Source organism: Pan paniscus, chromosome 2, assembly GCF_029289425.2.
Source record: "Pan paniscus chromosome 2, NHGRI_mPanPan1-v2.0_pri, whole genome shotgun sequence".
Taxonomy (NCBI): Eukaryota; Metazoa; Chordata; class Mammalia; order Primates; family Hominidae; genus Pan; species Pan paniscus.
This window is the reverse complement of record NC_085926.1, coordinates 136,561,591-136,580,410: the sequence shown is the minus strand read 5'-3', so window position 1 is coordinate 136,580,410 and position 18,820 is coordinate 136,561,591. Positions and strand designations below refer to the sequence as shown.

The window sequence follows — 18,820 nt, the reverse complement described above, 5'->3', positions numbered from 1 at the left end:
CTGCGTGACTTTATTCATTTCCTTATATAGTTAATAATACTCAGTTTTGAATTCATTATTGATGGATAATTATGTTTTCTGTAAAGGTCTTTTGCTCCCTGGGTTGTGAGTGGATCTCTAAAAATGAGTTTGTATTTTGTTTGAGCTGTTGCCAAAGGCCTGTACACACAATCAGCCAGTTTTTATGTTAACTCCCTGCCTTCAGACCATCACACCTCATAGATAGTTTATATTTAGATCTCATAAGAGAGTGTGGGAAGGCTTGAAGTTTTGCACTTACATGAAACTTTTTTTTTTCTTGCCTACCCAGTTTCTGGGGTAGATGGGAAACTTTCATGCCACATCATCTGATCAATGAAAAGATATTTCGAGTTCCAGTCCTCCCAGACCTCAGCTTTGTGTAGTGTGGGATATGATGAGGTTCCTCTTCAAATAATCTGATCAATCTTTTATTCGTTAATTTATAGAACCCCCCCACTTTTTTTCTCCTTTTTCTCCTTTTTTTTCCTTTTTGCCTTTGTTAGATCCCCAGGCACACCACAGTACCAAGCGTTATCAGTACCAGCTCACATTCCTTTCCTTATTTAGAAAGAGGACTAACTTTCTAGCTCATTACAGACACCCCTTCCCCTTTCTCTCCACTTTTTCTTCATGTGCCCACCCTATCTAAAAAAATTCAGATGTTTAGCCAACCAGGATTAGTTTAGATTGTACAACCCAACCCCAGCCAATGGGGAAAGAATGCAGAGGCAGGACTTGCGTCAGGAATAAAGGCTGTCGTGCCCCTTTGTTCAGGTGTGCTCTCATGGCAACTGGCCAAAGAGGCACCCCTCTACGCAGAAGTAAAATTGCTTTGCTAAGAATCCTTTGTTCAAGTGTTCAGTTTCCTTAGGATTTTGAGTGTTATTCCTAACAGTTCTTTGTCGGGTCCAGATCCTACCTCATGGGCCTAAGTCTGTGACTGTCTTTGGTGGGCATTGAAATGTCAGCCAAGTCTAACTTCCTGAGCCACTGCTGTGAGAAATCTCTATTTTTGGAACCTAGAGGTCTTTTTTTCTTTCTTTTTTAACCACACCTATTTATAAAACCTTTGGACTTCATCATTTTTTTAATGTGATTTAGTATCTGCAACAACCTTAGTCTACAAGGTTGCTGGAAACGGTTAGACTTGTGATCGACTTTGTTCCTGCAAGATTATAATATCTCCTGATGAATTTCTTAAGTTTCAGTTATAGTCTGTTGATTATGAAACATATGTGTATATATATTTTTAAAACTTGCAACCCTTGCTGTTTATTGACTGAACCAGGCATTGTATTAAGTTCTTCTCGTAAGTAATATCGTATAGGCTTACAACTCTATGGGGCTATGTTATTTCTTTTTAACACATTAAAAATTAAAATGCTAGAGATTTTAAACAAAGGTTACAGAAATATTAAATGGCAGAGCTAAATTCAAATCCAGGACTGTCAGACTCTAAATTAATGTCTGTTTATTATTTTACCAGTCTGGCTAAGTGAGAAAATAATGTGGTAAGACATGTCTAGTACTACTCTTTGTTTATCAGAGTATAATGGTGCCTAAAATACCTAAATTTCCTTTTTTTTAAAAAAAGAAATAATTTTTTATTTTTAGGTTTTTCCAAGTTACACTTTCCAGTAGTGTAAAGGTAGAAAGAGCAATTTGGGATTGTAGCTGTGATTAGAATAAAGAAAAGAGATCATAATTCATCTAAAAAGGACACTGTGGCTACTACAGGTGACAGATTTTTTTCTTTTAAATTAGGAGGAATTTCTGATGCAGCTGTGTAAAAATAGAATTAGTAGCTTTGAATAGGTAGCTAGTTTTTCAAACACTCATAAGGTATACTGCATAGATAAGAGGAATAGGTCATTAGAATAAACTGTCTGCTTGAGGACCATAAACCCAGTTGGACCTGGGCTACCTGTTTTTGTAAATGAAATTTTATTGGCACACAGCCACTTGGTTACATATTATGTATGGCTGCTTTTGTGCTGCAACTGCAGAGTTGAGTGTTTAGTCTGTAGTGCCTAAAATATTTATTATCTGGCTCATTCTGGGAAGAGTTTACCAGCTCCTCCTATATAAAGTAAGCCCCCAGGAATATGTTTTTATTTGACTGATCCCACAAAAAAGGAGGGAAACTTTAAGCTGAAGTTTAGTAACTCATTTGTTCTTTCCAAGGTTAGCACAGAAGCTACACAGTGGTCTCCTTTGCTAATTAGTAGATTCAGGCCATATCATGAGCTTCATTTAGTTATGAAAAGCTAAGCTAAAGACTGTTTCCTGGCATTCTTAGTTCCATCAGCCTAATTGAAAACCCCAACCAAGTTATTCTCTCTTAGTTTTGATTTTATTTATCTAAATGTAAAGCACATTTAGCATCAAATGAAGTTCATTGTGACCTCAGACAATGGGAGGCACCCACATGTGGGAGTGCTGGAAATAAACCTAGTGTCTAGCTGATGGGAAGCATTGTGTGAAGAAAAAGGAACTTGTCTGTCCAGTGAGATCTTTGCTGACTTTTTGTACTTTGACCCCATGTTTTTAAAAAATGAAGGACTTTAATTTTTTTTTAAGTTCATTTCCAAACTGATACCTTTTTCTCACCAAACCTTTTTTACTGTTTCTATAAATATATGTGCTCCAATGTTTCTATTTTGTTTGTTTTTTCTTTCGGCCAGCTGTTTAGGTTAAAGTGGGTCACGTAGCACACACTCTTTTAAGGTCAATCCCAAATCTTGAGGTACCTTCTGTACATTACTGTTTTAGTACTTGTAACAGTGCCATGTTTGCATGAATGAAAATACATATTGCTCGTTTTCATTTTTCTATGATGTTCCAAAATACTCTTTTGATACCTTTCATGTCAGCTTAGATCATTTGTAAGACATTGATGTGTTAGGACTCCCTGACCTCCTTTGGTGAAGAAGTAATAAGCAAACCTTATAGGCTGGCTACATGTAAACCTATCTGGCCGTGGGTAGATTTGCCAGTCCTCTGCACACCCCCACTCTACCCCAACAAATACATGTGAAATCAATTTTTTGACAGTTGCCTCCATTAAGACTTCATATCTGAATTACACTAATGGAGTTTACATTTTACATCCCCCCCACCTTTTTTTTTTTTTTTTTTAGACAGGGTCTCACTGTATCACCCCAGCTGGAGTGCAGTAGCACAATCATGGTTCACGGCAACCTCAACTCCTTGGGCTCAGGTGATCTTCCATCTCAGCCTCCTGAGTAGCTGCCACAGGCACCTGTCATCACACCTGGCTAATTTTTTTTACTTTTTGTAGAGACAAAGTTTCACCATGTTGCCCAGGCTGGTCTTAAACTCCTTGACTCAAGCAGTCCGCCCACCTTGGCCTCCCAAAGTGCTAGGATTACAGGCGTGAGCCACCGCACCTGGCCTAGTTCCCTTTTAAGAGACCTATACAAAAGTTATTTAATGATAGTGGTGTCAGCATCTCAGAGGGTTGGAGGAAGAAGGTGGAAATAATGCAAGCATTAGGTAAAAGATTTAAACTTTTCTCCTTTGGAAGCCATGGCTAAGGTACTACTCAGACTTTGGTCATTGTGTCAGAGTCAGAATCAGAGATAAGAAAGATAAATACCACATAATATCACTCATAAGTAGAAGCTAAATAATATATACACATAGAAGCGGAGTGTGGGTTGATGGGTAGTGGGGACTTAGAGGGATGGCATGGGTGGTTGATGGCAGGTTGCTTGGTGAGTACAATGTGTGTTGCTACAGTGATGGATGCACTGAAGGCCCTGACTTCACCACAGTGCAATATATCAATGTAGCAAAATTGCACTTCTACCCCATGAATATATACAAGTTGTAAAACAAATTTTTAAAGCCAGATAACTTGCTATATACCTGTTTAGAGTAAGGATATGGAGCTGCCATCCCCGTGTTGTAGAATTTATTTCATTTTTAAATGTTTGATTTAGTGTGAAAGGTAACAGATTGCTACTTCAGTCAGAGAGTCTGAGAAAGGAGGGTAAACATTACTGAAATTGTAGTCTTGGCCTTTGTAAGAAGTGTAGAAGTTGAGTGCAGAGGGTACCTAGGTGAGATGATTAGGGCTCCAAGAGTTTGTCCCCAGCTTGACTTCTGTCAAACTCTCTGAGAAGGATGTTTTTTCCTTCTCATTGTGAACATTCTACCCTCAAGGCACTGAAAGCTTTCATCGTTGCCTGCTTTTGAAAAGGAAGTTATTGGACTTCTGCCTACCTTGGCTGCAACTGGAGTGAGAGGAGATGCAGGAAAGTGAGAAAGTGCACTTTAACCTGGCAGTGTTTGCTTTACATGTGTTATGTCATGATAAGAATAAGGGGTCTCATTAAAAACATTAATGCTGCATTAGGAGAATGCTTCATTCTCTTATTTTGTATTTTGACAGTTCTGCCCCCAACCTCATTTTGCTAGAACTAGAAAAGTGCTTTTATTATTATTTTTTTCTGAGATGGAGTTTTGCTCTTGTTGCCCAGGCTGGAGTGCAATGGTGCAATCTCAGCTCGCTGTAACCTCTGCCTCCTGGGTTCAAGCAATTCTCCTGCCTCAGCCTCCTGAGTAGCTGGGATTACAGGTGCCTGCCACCATGCCTGGCTAATTTTTTGTATTTTTAGTAGACACAGGGTTTCAGCTTGTTGGCCAGGCTGGTCTCGAACCCCTGATCTCAGGTGATCCACCTGCCTCGGCCACCCAAAGTGCTGGGATTACAGGCATGAGCCACCGTGCCCGGATGAAAAGTGCTTTTAAAAAAGCATACCCCGTCTCTACTAAAAATACAAAAAAAAAAATTAGCCAGACATGGTGGCAGGCGCCTGTAGTCCCAGCTACTCGGGAGGCTGAGGCAGGATAATGACGTGAACCCGGGAGGTGGAGCTCGCAGTGAGCCGAGATTGCGCCACTGCACTCCAGCCTGGGCGACAGAGCGAGACTGTGTCTCAAAAAATAAATAAATAAATAAATAAATAAAAATAAATAAATAAAAAAGCATAAAATAATTCAATTTTTTGAAGGAGTTTTAGAAACTGTTTAATTTTAGAAACTATCTGATTGTGATACATGCTAACACACTCATATACTCCCTCCTCCCCACAACACACACACAGCCTCTCTTTGTCGCTCATAAAGTCCTTCGGAAGCTTTCTCAGTGCTTTTAGGAGTATGACAGAAGTCCTTACATGGCCAACAGGAACCTGCATGGTCTTTTCACCACTTACTGTGTCTTCCTCATCTTTCTGTTGTGCTCCCCCTTGTGCTCTCCTCCAGCCCTGCTGTCATTCCTCCACACGGAAGTCTTTTTTTTTTTTTTTTTTTTTCTGAGACAGAGTCTCGCTCTGTCGCCAGGCTGGAGTGCAGTGGCGCAATCTCGGCTTACTGCAACCTCCGCCTCCTGGGTTCAAGCGATTCTCCTGCCTCAGCCCCCCAAGTAGCTGGGACTATAGGAGCACACCACCACGTCCAGCTAATTTTTGTATTTTTAGTAGAGACAGGGTTTCACCATGTTGGCCAGATCTGCTGACCTGGTCGTGATCTCCTGACCTTGTGATCCGCCCACGTTGGTCTCCCAAAGTGCTGGGATTACAGGTGTGAGCCACCGCACCCGGCCAGGAAGTCTTTTTTGACTCCTGCCATGTTCTCCTGGCACTTCTTCCTTATACAGAGATCACACATGCACATTGTACATTTGCTTAGTGAGTGTAGGGACTGCTGCTCTGGTTTTCTTGTTTGTTTGTTGGTTGCTTATTTCTGTATCACCAGGATCTAACACAATGCTTGGTTAGCTGTACCCGAGTATTTACTGAGTGCATGAATTCCATCCATTGTATTTTCTGTAGCTACCTGATCTTTATTTGAACCTTTCAAAATATCTCATTCCATTTTGGTGTTCTTATTATAATAGAAATTAGAGAAAATATTTGCAACCAAAATGAGAAAAAGGTAATATTAATATACAAAGAGCTCATATAAGTTACTGAAGAAAATGTCTAAAGCCCTAATAAATAGGCAAAGAATGTAAATAGCTAAGTCACAAAAGAAATCTTAGAATGCTTAAAAGATCCAGGTGCAATGGTTCATGCCTGTAATCCCAACACTTTAGGAGGCCAAGGCAGTAGGATCACTTGAAGCCAGGAGTTACAAGCTTTAGCAACAAAGCAAGACCTCATCTCTACAAAAAACAAAAAAATAAAAAAACTAGCCAGGCGTAGTGGCACTCACCTGTAGTCCCAGCTATTCTGGAGCCAAAGGAGGGAGGATTGCCTTGAGCCCAGGGATTTGACGCTATGGTGAGCTATGATCGTGTCACTGCACTCAGCCTGGGCAATAAAGAGACACACTGACTCTTAAAAAAAAATGGCCAAAAGAGATCTGAGAATAATTATCTTTACTAGGCATCAAATAAGTGCAAATCAAAGCAAACTGCCACCTATTAATTGAGCAAAACATTTAATTGATAATCTATTTTTCAGAATGTATTGGTCTAGTTAGAATATCAATTCTTATCTTTCTGACAGATGACTAGTCCTTGGTAAATACCCAGTCACCTCTTTTCAGTTAAAGTTGCTGTCTCCAAGGAGTTTGCAATCTAATTGGGGAGGTAAAATCTCAACTCAAGAAATGAGAAGTCAGCATGAAAACCCACTGATGTCGTATTGCTTTTGCTGCTCTGATGTGGTGGCTCACGCCTGTAATCCCAGCACTTTGGGAGGCTGGGGTGAGAGGATCACTTGAACCCAGGAGTTCAAGAGCAGCCTGGGTAACATGGCCAAACCCTGTGTCAAAAAAAGTTTTTAAAAATTAGCCCGGCATGGTGGCACATGCCTGTAGTCCCAGCTGCTCAGGAGGCTGAGGTGAGAGGATGGCTGGAGGCTGGCAAGTAGAGGCTGTAATGAACTGAGATGGTGCCACCAGAAGGACGGAGTTTCCCTTAACCAAGATAATATGTATAGTGGCTAGTGTGGCACATGGCACTTACTGGGTATTCCATAAAGAGTAGTTTATTTCCCCAAAATGTAGAGTAAGAGTGAAAGACTTTGATCCAATGTACTTCTGTCCACCTACACAAGCAAATAGAATGTTTCACCAGAATAATTAGACAAAAAATTTTATATGTAATTGTCACATTGGAATACTTGTAAATTACTCCTTCTGTTGGCCAAGAGATTTACTCCTTTGGTGGAACTTGTGTTTTTCCATATGACAATAATATAGTAATGGCAAGTATATCAATAATAATAAAACTTTTTTTAAAAAGTAAAGAGAAAATCTTACCAAATTAATGTTTCATTTTAAGGAAAATATGACTCTATGCCCATTTTTTTCCTTCCAGGATGTTGCCTTATGGCTGTTTAGCAACAGGAGATCGCTCTGGCCTCATTGAAGTTGTGAGCACCTCTGAAACAATTGCTGACATTCAGCTGAACAGTAGCAATGTGGCTGCTGCAGCAGCCTTCAACAAAGATGCCCTTCTGAACTGGCTTAAAGAATACAATTCTGGGTTAGTTTATTCTGTTTAATTATCATTTTTCTGTACAAACAGCCAAACAAATACTATATGCTCCCAATAGAAGTCAGCAGTGTGTTAGAGGAAATATTAGTGTTTTTTATCTATTGCTTCATTTCTTGTTAGAACAAAATGACACATAGCCCTTCGTAAAGTCTTGTAAATGGCGAATGTTGAATTCTACTTTATCTAAATCAAATTTTGGAGCCCTGCAGTAAAGTTACAATCTATGAATTTACGTATTTAAAGATAACATATTGAAACCTTTGTTCAAGTGCATCAGCTTCTCTAATTATGTGAATATATGAACTTAAGTGAGTTTTTAATGAGTTGGTAGATTGTGATTTCTCCAAACTAAAAAATGCAATGCTTGGAATTATGGCTATGGTGTTAGAAAAGCACTAATATATAGGAAATAAAAGAACTTCACAGTGTGAGGGGGAAATGGTCTGCAAGTATTTTTGGCTAAAGACTTCAGAGTCAGACACATTTTATCGAGAACTTGTAATATGCAAATCAGTTTCCAAATTTTGATCTTAAGGCCTTGTCTCCAGGGAATCTCTATTACTTACTTCTAATTGAAATCAGTGACTTAAATGTTTGAAACTGCAGTGCTTAACTCTTAAACATGAAATTGTAGTCAGTCTTTGGTCAAAACTAACTAAAATGTTCCCAACCCCTAGCATGATCTAGCAAAGCCATGGTCTCTTCTAAGCACTGTGAACATGAGTCTACTCACAGCCCCACCGAAACACAGCTCCCAGGACGTTTGAATGTCTAAGGCCCAGTTATTTAATGTCTTTGAAGGCATCTCTCTCAGCCCAGCCCCTGTGAAGACCACCCACACTCCCCTTGGCTGATCCACATGTTCTCTCATACGGTTTTGGCAGCTCTGTGTTCTCCTCACAATTAAAAAGGAAACAGAGGTATGGTTTGGGTCTCACTCTACACGCTTGAAGGCTGAAAACCTTTTTTGCTTCTGTTCTTTTCTCTTGTTCAGGGATGACCTGGACCGAGCCATTGAGGAATTTACACTGTCCTGTGCTGGCTACTGTGTAGCTTCTTATGTCCTTGGGATTGGTGACAGACATAGTGACAACATCATGGTCAAAAAAACTGGCCAGGTGAGTTGCTCCTCAGGATCTGCCAAGGGCCTTAGTAATGCTATTTCTTATGTATAGCATAATCTCTTGTGCAACTCAGCCAGATTCTTTTGTGATTCTTAGTGTCATATCTTTGTCTTTACTTCAATTTCTCACTACCTCTCGTTTCATATATAGTCTACTACATGTATTCATTTGTTTGCTTGCTTGATGGTAAGCATTTATTTGTTTAAAAAATTACTAAAGGCTGGGCGTGGTGGCTCACGCCTGTAATCCCAGCACTTTGGGATCCCGAGCCGGCCGGATTACCTGAGGTCAGGAGTTTGAGACCAGCCTGGTCAACATGGCGAAACCCCGTCTCTACTAAAAATATAAAAATTAGCCAGGCATGGTGGCAGGCGCCTGTAATCCCAGCTACTAGGGAGACTGAGGCAGGAGAATCACTTGAACCTGGGAGACGGAGGTTGCAGTGAGCCGAGATCGCCTCACTGTGCTCCAGCCTGGGCAACAAGAGTGAAACTCCATCTCAAAAAAAAATTATTGAAAAATTTTTGTAGTTAAAGTGGCCTGTTCTTCAACATAAGAAATAGTATTTGGGATACATTTGTACCTAACAGAAGGAGCGGATGATGTATTGGATGTATTAAATTTAAAGATTACCAATGCTATTCATATCCTTTGCCCACTTTTTGATGGGGTTGTTTGTTTTTTTCTTGTAAATTTGTTTGAGTTCATTGTAGATTCTGGACATTAGCCATTTGTCAGATGAGTAGGTTGCGAAAATTTTCTCCCATTTTGTAGGTTGCCTGTTCACTCTGATGGTAGTTTCTTTTGCTGTGCAGAAGCTCTTTAGTTTAATTAGATCCCATTTGTCAATTTTGGCTTTTGTTGCCATTGCTTTTGGTGTTTTAGACATGAAGTCCTTGCCCATGCCTATGTCCTGAATGGTAATGCCTAAGTTTTCTTCTAGGGTTTTTATGGTTTTAGGTCTAACGTTTAAGTCTTTAATCCAAAAGAAGACATTTATGCAGCCAACAGACACATGAAAAAATGCTCATCATCACTGGCCATCAGAGAAATGCAAATCAAAACCACAGTGGGATACCATCTCACACCAGTTAGAATGGCAATCATTAAAAAGTCAGGAAACAACAGGTGCTGGAGAGGATGTGGAGAAATAGGAACACTTTTACATTGTTGGTGGGACTGTAAACTAGTTCAACCATTGTGGAAGTCAGTGTGGCGATTCCTCAGGGATCTAGAACTAGAAATACCATTTGACCCAGCCATCCCATTACTGGGTATATACCCAAAGGACTATAAATCATGCTGCTATAAAGACACATGCACACGTATGTTTATTGCAGCACTATTCACAATAGCAAAGACTTGGAACCAACCCAAATGTCCAACAATGATAGACTGGATTAAGAAAATGTGGCACATATATACCATGGAATACTATGCAGCCATAAAAAAGGATGAGTTCATGTCCTTTGTAGGGACATGGATGAAATTGGAAATCATCATTCTCAGTAAACTATCACAAGGACAAAAAACCAAACACTGCATGTTCTCACTCATAGATGGGAATTGAACAATGAGAACACATGGACACAGGAAGGGGAACTTCACACTCTGGGGACTGTTGTGGGGTGGGGGGAGGGGGGAGGGATAGCATTAGGAGATATACCTAATGTTAAATGACGAGTTAATGGGTGCAGCACACCAGCATGGCACATGTATACATATGTAACTAACCGGCACATTGTGCACATGTACCCTAAAACTTAAAAAAAAAAAAAAAAAAATTACCAATGCTAAAAAAAAAAAAGTTGGGATGAATCCCACTTGAGTTATTTTCTCTTTTAGAACATCATACCTAATTATATATGGGAGAAGGGAGAACAGTCGTGTGAGTAATAGCATTCTGGGGTACCTAGGGAATCTAGACCGTGTTGTTTATAAAGTACTTAAGTTTTCAAATGAAAATTTCATTTTTCAGAGTGACATATTTGTAAACACTTTTTATGTTAAGCAAAAACAGATGAGATATCTTAGATAATTTTTCAGTTTAGCCCCCCTAGGAATTCCCACATTAGAGGCATACTAGAATGAAAATCTCTCTGGGTCACTGTGTGAACTTTGGTTCTATGAGGGACCCACAGTTTTGTATCTCCTTGGAAATCTGGATTAGTTCTGGCTTGGGCTTTGAGAGTTGATGTGGAATGAATTTGTAATGCACTATAATACATGAATGCACCATGTACGATTGAGGAATCTCGTGTCCATACTTAAAAGGAGTCCCTTGGACTTCCGGCCAATCACATTAAACACTTAGATTTATCTCCATTTTCTTCTTATACACCTCTAAAACAATAATAAGGAATTAAGAAATACATAAACTCAAGAAGTCAAAGATGATAGGAAAATAGGCCACAGTGGGTGAAACCTATTACCAGACTTCGGGGTGATAGAAAGTGAGATAGAGAAGTGGCGGTGACTTAGCAGAACTGAGAAAATAGAAAGTCAGTACTTGTAAAGTGGTACGCAAGTCCCATAAAAGCTCTGGAATCAGAGGCACCATGTATACTGTTCAAGGAGGGATACAGAAAGAGGCTGAAACAGAACTAGTTGGCAGCTTATATATGGAACAGTTAGGCACTTAAGTCCCCTTCCCTATGCCAAGAAGGAGACAGATTTATTCTCTGAAGAAACTGGTTCTGACTCAAGCACACTTATTTCTACAGAGACTACAAGAAAGGGTCCCATATTAAAAATGGAGATGGAGTGAAAGTCGGCGTAGTAAATGGTACAATCTGCAGCCACTTCCACTTGCTTTATTCTAAGAACAGTGGCAGCCAGATGTATAGTTGACCCTCATCAAAAGACTAGGTGATTCTATTCTAGAAATCTGATTGGTTCCATTGAAAAGTCCTGCAGATCTGACAGTTGAGATTTCTCCCTAGTTTCTATACAAGGAAGTCCACCAATCAACAAGCAAGCCTACCATGTACATAGAATTTTCATTCAGCTTTTTAGTGATTAATTGTTAAATATGAATGGTCAGCTAAGGATTAATATACTTTTAAAAAATGACAAAAATTGAATATGTTTATCATGTACGACATATTGTTTTGAAGTATGTCTTCATTGTGGACTTGATAAATTGAGCTGACCTGTGTGTTACCTCACATACTTATCTTTTTTTGTGATGATAACATTTAAAACCTAGTCTTTCAGCAGTTTTCAGGAATACAATATATTGTTGTTAACTATAGTTGCCATGTTGTAAGACAGATCTGTTGAACTTATTCCTCCTAAGTGAAATTTTGTATTATTTGACCAGTATCTCCCCAGCACCTGCAGCCACCATTCTACTCTCTACTGGATTAGCAGACATTTAAGGGAAACCTCTACCATGAAAGATAGAAACCAAACAAGCAAAATAGGGAAGAAAAGAAAAGAACTCTGGGAAAACAGGGTAACTGCAGTAAACAGAGGGTGATTTTAAAAATCAAAGCAAAAAAATACATTGTATCTTTAAAGTAATAATAGGATTCTGTTTTTTACAATCAGCACATAGAGGTCTTGAAAATTAGAAATAGGAACAAACAAAAAGTTAAAATAGAAATAGTGTAAATATTTTGTGGCAGGCATAGTTGTAAGTGCTTTATATATAATCTAATGCCTTCAGGCCTGATGACAACCTTATAGAGTGGCGGCAATAGCCCCATTTTACAAGTGAGGATATTAAGGCAACAGAGAGTAGACATATCAGGATTTTAACCCTGGCAGTTTGGCTCATATTCTTTTTTTTAATCCACCATGCCTTAATATCTCCAAAAAATATGATAAATAGAGAAAAGATCCAGAAACAATAGAGACTTAGTCCAGGGAGGTATACTCTCAGCCTAATGGATATTCCAGAAAGAAGGAGAATGGCATGAACCTGGGAGGTGGAGCTTGCAGTAAGCTGAAATCACGCCACTGCACTCTAGCCTGGGCGACAGAGCGAGACTCCGTCTCAAAAAAAAAAAAAAAAAAAGAAGAGGAAAGAAGGGCACTTACTAAGCAAATAATATACTAAGACATTTCCCAGAGCCAATGTTCATGAATATCCAGTCAAAATAGCACAAAAATTTTCTGAGAACGGAAGAAAAACACCCTTACTAAGTACCTGCACTATGAAATTTCAGTGCATCATACGTAAAGAGAAAGTCTTAAAACTTTCCCAGAGACACAGCAGGCCACATACCAGAGTTTAGAAGTCAAAATGACTTGGCTCCTCAATAGCTACATTGGCAATTATAAGACAGTGCACGTTAGCCTTCATAATTTTGAGGGAAAATGATTTCTAACCTAAAATTCGATAACCAAACTTTTTTTTTTTTTCTGAGACGGAGACTTGCTCTGTCGCCCAGGCTGGAGTGCAGTGGCGTGATCCCGGCTCACTGCAGCCTCCGCCTCCTGGGTTCAAGTGATTCTCCTGCCTCAGCCTCTCCAGGCAGCTGGGGGACCACAGGCATGCGCCACCATGCCCAGTCAAGTATAAAGGGTAGAATGAAGACATTTTTCCAACTTGCAGGGTCACAAAACTTGTCACTCCTCTGCATCTTTTCTCAGAGGCTGCCAGAATAAGGACATCTACCAAAACAAGTGCCTAAACCAATAATTATCAAGTGGGGTGATTTTTCCCTCAGGGGACATTTGTTAATAAATGAAAACAGTTTTAGTTGTCATAACTGGGGGGTGGGGTAGTCTAGTGGATAGAGGCCAGGGATGCTGCTAAACACCCATACAGGACAGAACCCCATATCAAAGAATTATATGGCCTATGTCAGTGTGTGCCAGTATTGAGAAACCCTGGTCTCAACCAAAAGAGAATGTGATGTGGGACACAAAACGGGCTCCAAATGGGAGAAGAGGAAAGGGAAGGCCCAGGATGATGGCTCTGCAGCAACACCGGAGAACAACCAGCCCAGCTAGAAACCAGTAGATTATCTGACTGTCTGGAAAACAGTTTTGAAAATGATTTGTAGATTTGTTGTTGTTTGATTTGTAGATTTTTAAGGAGAGTTTGGGAAGAATTAATGCTAAGGTCATAGAACACTAAGCTAAATGAATGAATGAATACATGCATACAGTTTTCTAAAGGAAAAAAGGTGAACATGTGAAAAATAAAAACACTGAATATTGATGTAACCAGAAATTATGACATAATGTGCCACAGTGTGTAGCATTATGTTAGCATAAAAGTACTAAATCTTTATCTTCCATAATAAGAATAGTAATATACAATTAGGGAGCAAAAATAAATATAAACATATTATTTAGAAAAATGGAGGCAGACACCAGGAAAAACACCTAGTGAGAAGAGTAAGAAGTTACCTCTAAAGAGTAGCACTCAATGTGGGGAGCTAGTAGGGCAAGGATGTACTTTTTTGTTGTTGTTGTTGTTGTTGTTGAGACAGGGTCTTACTCTGTCACCCAGGCAAGAGTGTAGTGGCATCATCATGGCCCATTGCAGCCTCGACCTCCTAGGCTCAAGCAATTCCCCCACCTCACCCTCCTGAGTAGCTGGGACCACAGGTGTGTGCCACTATGCCTGACTAATTTTTTCCTTCATTTGTAGAGATGGGGTCTCGCTATGTTGCCTAGGCTGGCCTTGAACTCCTGGTCTCAAGTGATCCTCCTGCCTCAGCTTCCCAAAGTGCTGGGATTGCAGACATGAGTCACCACAACCAACCTGTACTCTTTTCTCGTTATGTTTTATAGAACTATTTGACTTTTTAAAAATCAGACATTTTAATTCTTTGGATGTATTTTTCTTTCTAAAGCGTCTCCTTTTCCACTAGATATCTACAGTTTAATATCAGGGTTATTATTGATTGTAAAAGTCTTAAGAGTGTTAGATATGGTCTCTTCTCACCTGGCTCAGTGGGCTATAAACAGAGGGAGAAGGGCTCAGATGCGGATGGGTATAGTTCCTGGGGGTCTAGGACTATGGAGGTTTTGCCTTTATATTTGGAACCCACCAGAAAAATGAAGGAAATTAAATCCCATTTGTTTTCCAGCTCTTCCACATTGACTTTGGACATATTCTTGGAAATTTCAAATCTAAGTTTGGCATTAAAAGGGAGCGAGTGCCTTTTATTCTTACCTATGATTTCATCCATGTCATTCAACAAGGAAAAACAGGAAATACAGAAAAGTTTGGCCGGTGAGTACTGCCCTTGTGCCAAGGCTGAACACTTCTAACATTTTCTTATCTGACCAGGTGGACCAGCATTTCTTAGCTGAGATATATTTGGATCTGGGAGATATTCAGTCTGATTATAGGAAGCTTTTGGGGGAATTTGCCTGTCAGATTATTGTGCTGGTTCAGAAATTCCCAGATAGGAGAAACAGAATGCTAGAAATTTAAAATAGTTATTATATTTTCTTCCAATAATATACTACCTTTTACCTGTTTCAGAACATTCTCTGAAACTATTAAGACAGTTGATAGGAAGATGCTGAAAAGACATCTGCTGTCATTGTGTATGGAGTACAGTAAGGGAACTAGAATTCAGGGCAAATTTTTTAATCTCTGATCTATTACTGACTACCTACATGTTCCCAAGCATAATACTTGTCTTTTTGCCTTTGTATCATCTTAAAATGGGGACAAAAATATGAAATTAAGGGCTACTATGATGGTTAGAGACATATCATGTAACCAACACATACTTAACAAATGATTGTCACTATCCTTTATAGTTCTGTTTGGGTTTCTGCAGAATATACCTCAGTGGGTCTAGTTTTCTCTTTGGCAAAATAAGGGGATACGATTGGATGGTCCTCAGCCTAGCGCGGTAGGTCACGCCTGTAATCTCAGCACTTTGGGAGGCCAAGGCACACAGATCACTGGAGGTCGGAGTTTGAGACCAGCCTGACCAACATGGTGAAACCCCGTCTCTACTAAAAATACAAAAAGTAGCCAGGTGTGGTGGCGCACGCCTGTAATCTCAGCTACTCAGGAGGCTGAGGCAGAATTGCTTGAACCTGGGAGGCAGAAGTTGCAGTGAGCCAAGATCACGCCACTGCACTCCAGCCTGGGAGACAGAGCAAGGTTCCATCTCAAAAAAAAAAACATTGGATGATCTTCTTGAGGGACCATCTTGAAGAGGAGAGAGAGGGAAGGCAGGATGACAGGAAGGAGCAAAAGCACTGACACTGATTGAGGGGACTTTTAAAAAATTAGTTTCTGGAATCAGACCACAAATATAGAACCCAGAAGTATGTTCAGAAATCCTTGTGGATTATAATTATAACTGATTTAATAATCAGTTCTTGTGTCTCATAGAATTAAAAAGTCTAGATTATTATTAAAAATGTAATAGCCTTTCGTCATAGAATTTCTATTTAGTTTTGTTTTTGAAAAATATATCTGTGATGTTAGAGAGATTGATTGTTTTATGTAGATTTTAGTCCTGGGACAATTTTCGCAGAAGTAAAAATCAGAAATGAACCTTTAGTTCAGTAGGAATTTTCTTATTCTAATAGAAAGTCTAGCTGTGTTTTCTTAATTTCCTGTATGAAATGTGCTCTCTCCCCTCTAACACTGTGCTCATGTGGTTTGCTGCATCACCCAAAGGTTCCGCCAGTGTTGTGAGGATGCATATCTGATTTTACGACGGCACGGGAATCTCTTCATCACTCTCTTTGCGCTGATGTTGACTGCAGGGCTTCCTGAACTCACATCAGTCAAAGATATACAGTATCTTAAGGTATAAAACCACTTTTCCTTCTCTCTTGGACTTTGTGGGCATTGAGCTCAGTTTTAGCTGCCTGTTTTATTCAAGTGGCTGAAGGAAGTAGAACAAAGTCATTTCCTCTAAGATGGTTCTTAGCCAGGAGGGAAAGAATCTGGGAAGTACATAAAGGAGGAATTTTGTAGAGTAGCTTGTAACCCAGAAGATTTTCCCATCAGTAGAAGGGGCGTAAAGAAGACTGGTATTGGGCTGTAGCCTTCTTACTCACATTACTGAAAGACCGCAGATCAGGAGCGGGTTGGCACCTTGATTTTCCACAGTCTGCCTTTTTCTTGCCAGGATCTTAGTAGGTCTTGAGTCATCTTACTGGATTTGGGTGGTAGTGGCAAGCAGCTGTGTGTCCTGCAGTAATTATAAATTATTTTCATCTTCAAAAACCTTTTGGAAGAAGTCATATTATCTCCCTATCTTGGGGTTCTGCCTCCTGCAGATGATATTTAAATAAGAACATGAAGCATGCTGCCTGATGGTGGCTGGGGAGGCACAACCAATCCAGCCTCCTGCAGACTTTGATATTTGCACATCTCTACTAAAGTTATATAAAATCATATTTTCCCCCTTCCATTTTAGGACTCTCTTGCATTAGGGAAGAGTGAAGAAGAAGCACTCAAACAGTTTAAGCAAAAATTTGATGAGGCGCTCAGGGAAAGCTGGACTACTAAAGTGAACTGGATGGCCCACACAGTTCGGAAAGACTACAGATCTTAACGATCAGCCTTCGCTCCTAATGTATTTGTTGGTTTCATTTCATTTTCATTTTGCACTTGCACTAAATTGAACATGACCCTGTTAGAGATGTTATAAAGGGAATGAAATCCTGGAACTCAGAGTTAAATTAAGAACAAGGCATCCCACAGAACCTAATCTGAACAATCCCCGATGATTCCCTCTGCTTTTTGAATGCTTCCAAGACTTATCATGAAAACTGTCAATGGATAATCATTTCCTGCTGACTTTGCACGCCAAGGAATGCTACTAGGGATTGTTTCCGTTTTTGTTTGTTTTTTCTAATATTTGGTACTTCCCAGAATGGTGTAAATACTTCTTTTCAATGTTGTGACCAAGTATTGTCACTCAGCCAACAACTTTTCCACACCTGGGGGTTGGTGGCTGTTCTTACTGTCCAAATGAAGCTAAAAAGAAAGGCATCTTTCTTCCCTTTTAAAATTGTGTAAACTGCAAATTATAATATAATTTGAATTTATGATTATTTTCCAGAAGAAATCTTGTAAACCTGTGGATACTCATTAATTCTTTTGTTAATATTTATTTCCATGATAGCATCATTCCAGCCAGACTTGCTGAAAATCTACTGGTGAGGCAAATATATATAAATATGCTACATATATATTTATAAAATTTCTAGTGGGAGTTCTATATAAATGTTTCTTTGGTATTCTTCAGCCTGTGATTTAAAGTTTTACAAAAAGCAGAGCTTTTTCCTAAGTTACTTTTCAGTTAGGTAACTGTGTGATCCAGTTCTTCCAGCTGCTTCTATAATGAGGCACATATTAATACAGTTTTTATATGGTATCTATGAAAGAGTTCACTTCATAGAGAATAATACTTGAGCAAATGTATCCAAGAAAGCAAGCAAATGAAAAGAAACCTATTTATGGAATAAACTCCAGATCTGAAATTCAGTATTTTAGAAAAATGCCAACTCTTCTTACTGTATTTATTAAAACTTGTAATAATGTGATTTTTTTCAAGGATATTAGTTCAAATTGAAATGGTTTCATGCCACACGGAAATCTTTAAGTTATTTGTTGAGGTACCATATATTTAGGGTGCTAGGGGCAAGTAATGTTAATATGTGCAATAGGAACTACTGGTTTGAATGTGTAAATGGGTGATCTCTCTGAGTCCTGGCAACATCCAGCAAAACTACTGCTTATTCTCCAAAGAATATTGGGAGCTCTCAATCCTCGGTGATATGGGAAAGAGAACTGAGTATTTGCCCTATGACTGAGCTTTCTATAGGAATTTTATTAAAGAATGTTTAATTTTGTTGTCCTCCTTAATGTTCTCAGTCAAATAAATGAGTGAGCTGGTTTCGGCTGTTCTTGGAATGGGTGAGCCTCTTCTTTATGGGTAGACTGGGCCTTTGGAACTTGGCACTGGAACTCCAAGAAATGGCCAAGTCAGTAGACAAACCAACCTCAGGAATAGGCTAAGGCTTATTATGGCCTCTTCCCTGACTTCTCCCCTTGTTTCCCAGCCTCTTCAGGCATGGTATAGGAGGCCCCCTGGACTTTGGTGGGAGCCTGAGGTAAGGAGCCATGCATATGGGAGGTGTCCTGAGGTCTGGGTAGTTACTTGGCACTGAGCCAAGGCCAGACTCTGCTGCT

General features: G+C 39.5%; 1 protein-coding gene across 6 annotated transcripts in view; it reads left to right on the top strand.

Annotated features, from left to right (window-relative positions):
- Positions 1–18,541, top strand: part of PIK3CB (phosphatidylinositol-4,5-bisphosphate 3-kinase catalytic subunit beta) — a 182,228-nt gene extending 163,687 nt beyond the window's left edge. For all 6 annotated transcript variants that reach the window (XM_034957497.3, XM_034957498.3, XM_034957495.4 and 3 more), the window contains 5 exons: positions 7,376–7,543; positions 8,550–8,673; positions 14,730–14,875; positions 16,292–16,424; positions 17,040–18,541. In XM_034957497.3, coding sequence (XP_034813388.1) covers positions 7,376–7,543; positions 8,550–8,673; positions 14,730–14,875; positions 16,292–16,424; positions 17,040–17,177 — 709 coding nt within the window. In that variant the 3' untranslated portion in view covers positions 17,178–18,541. The remainder of the gene's footprint in view (positions 1–7,375; positions 7,544–8,549; positions 8,674–14,729; positions 14,876–16,291; positions 16,425–17,039) is intronic.
- The last annotated feature ends 279 nt before the right edge of the window (positions 18,542–18,820 follow it).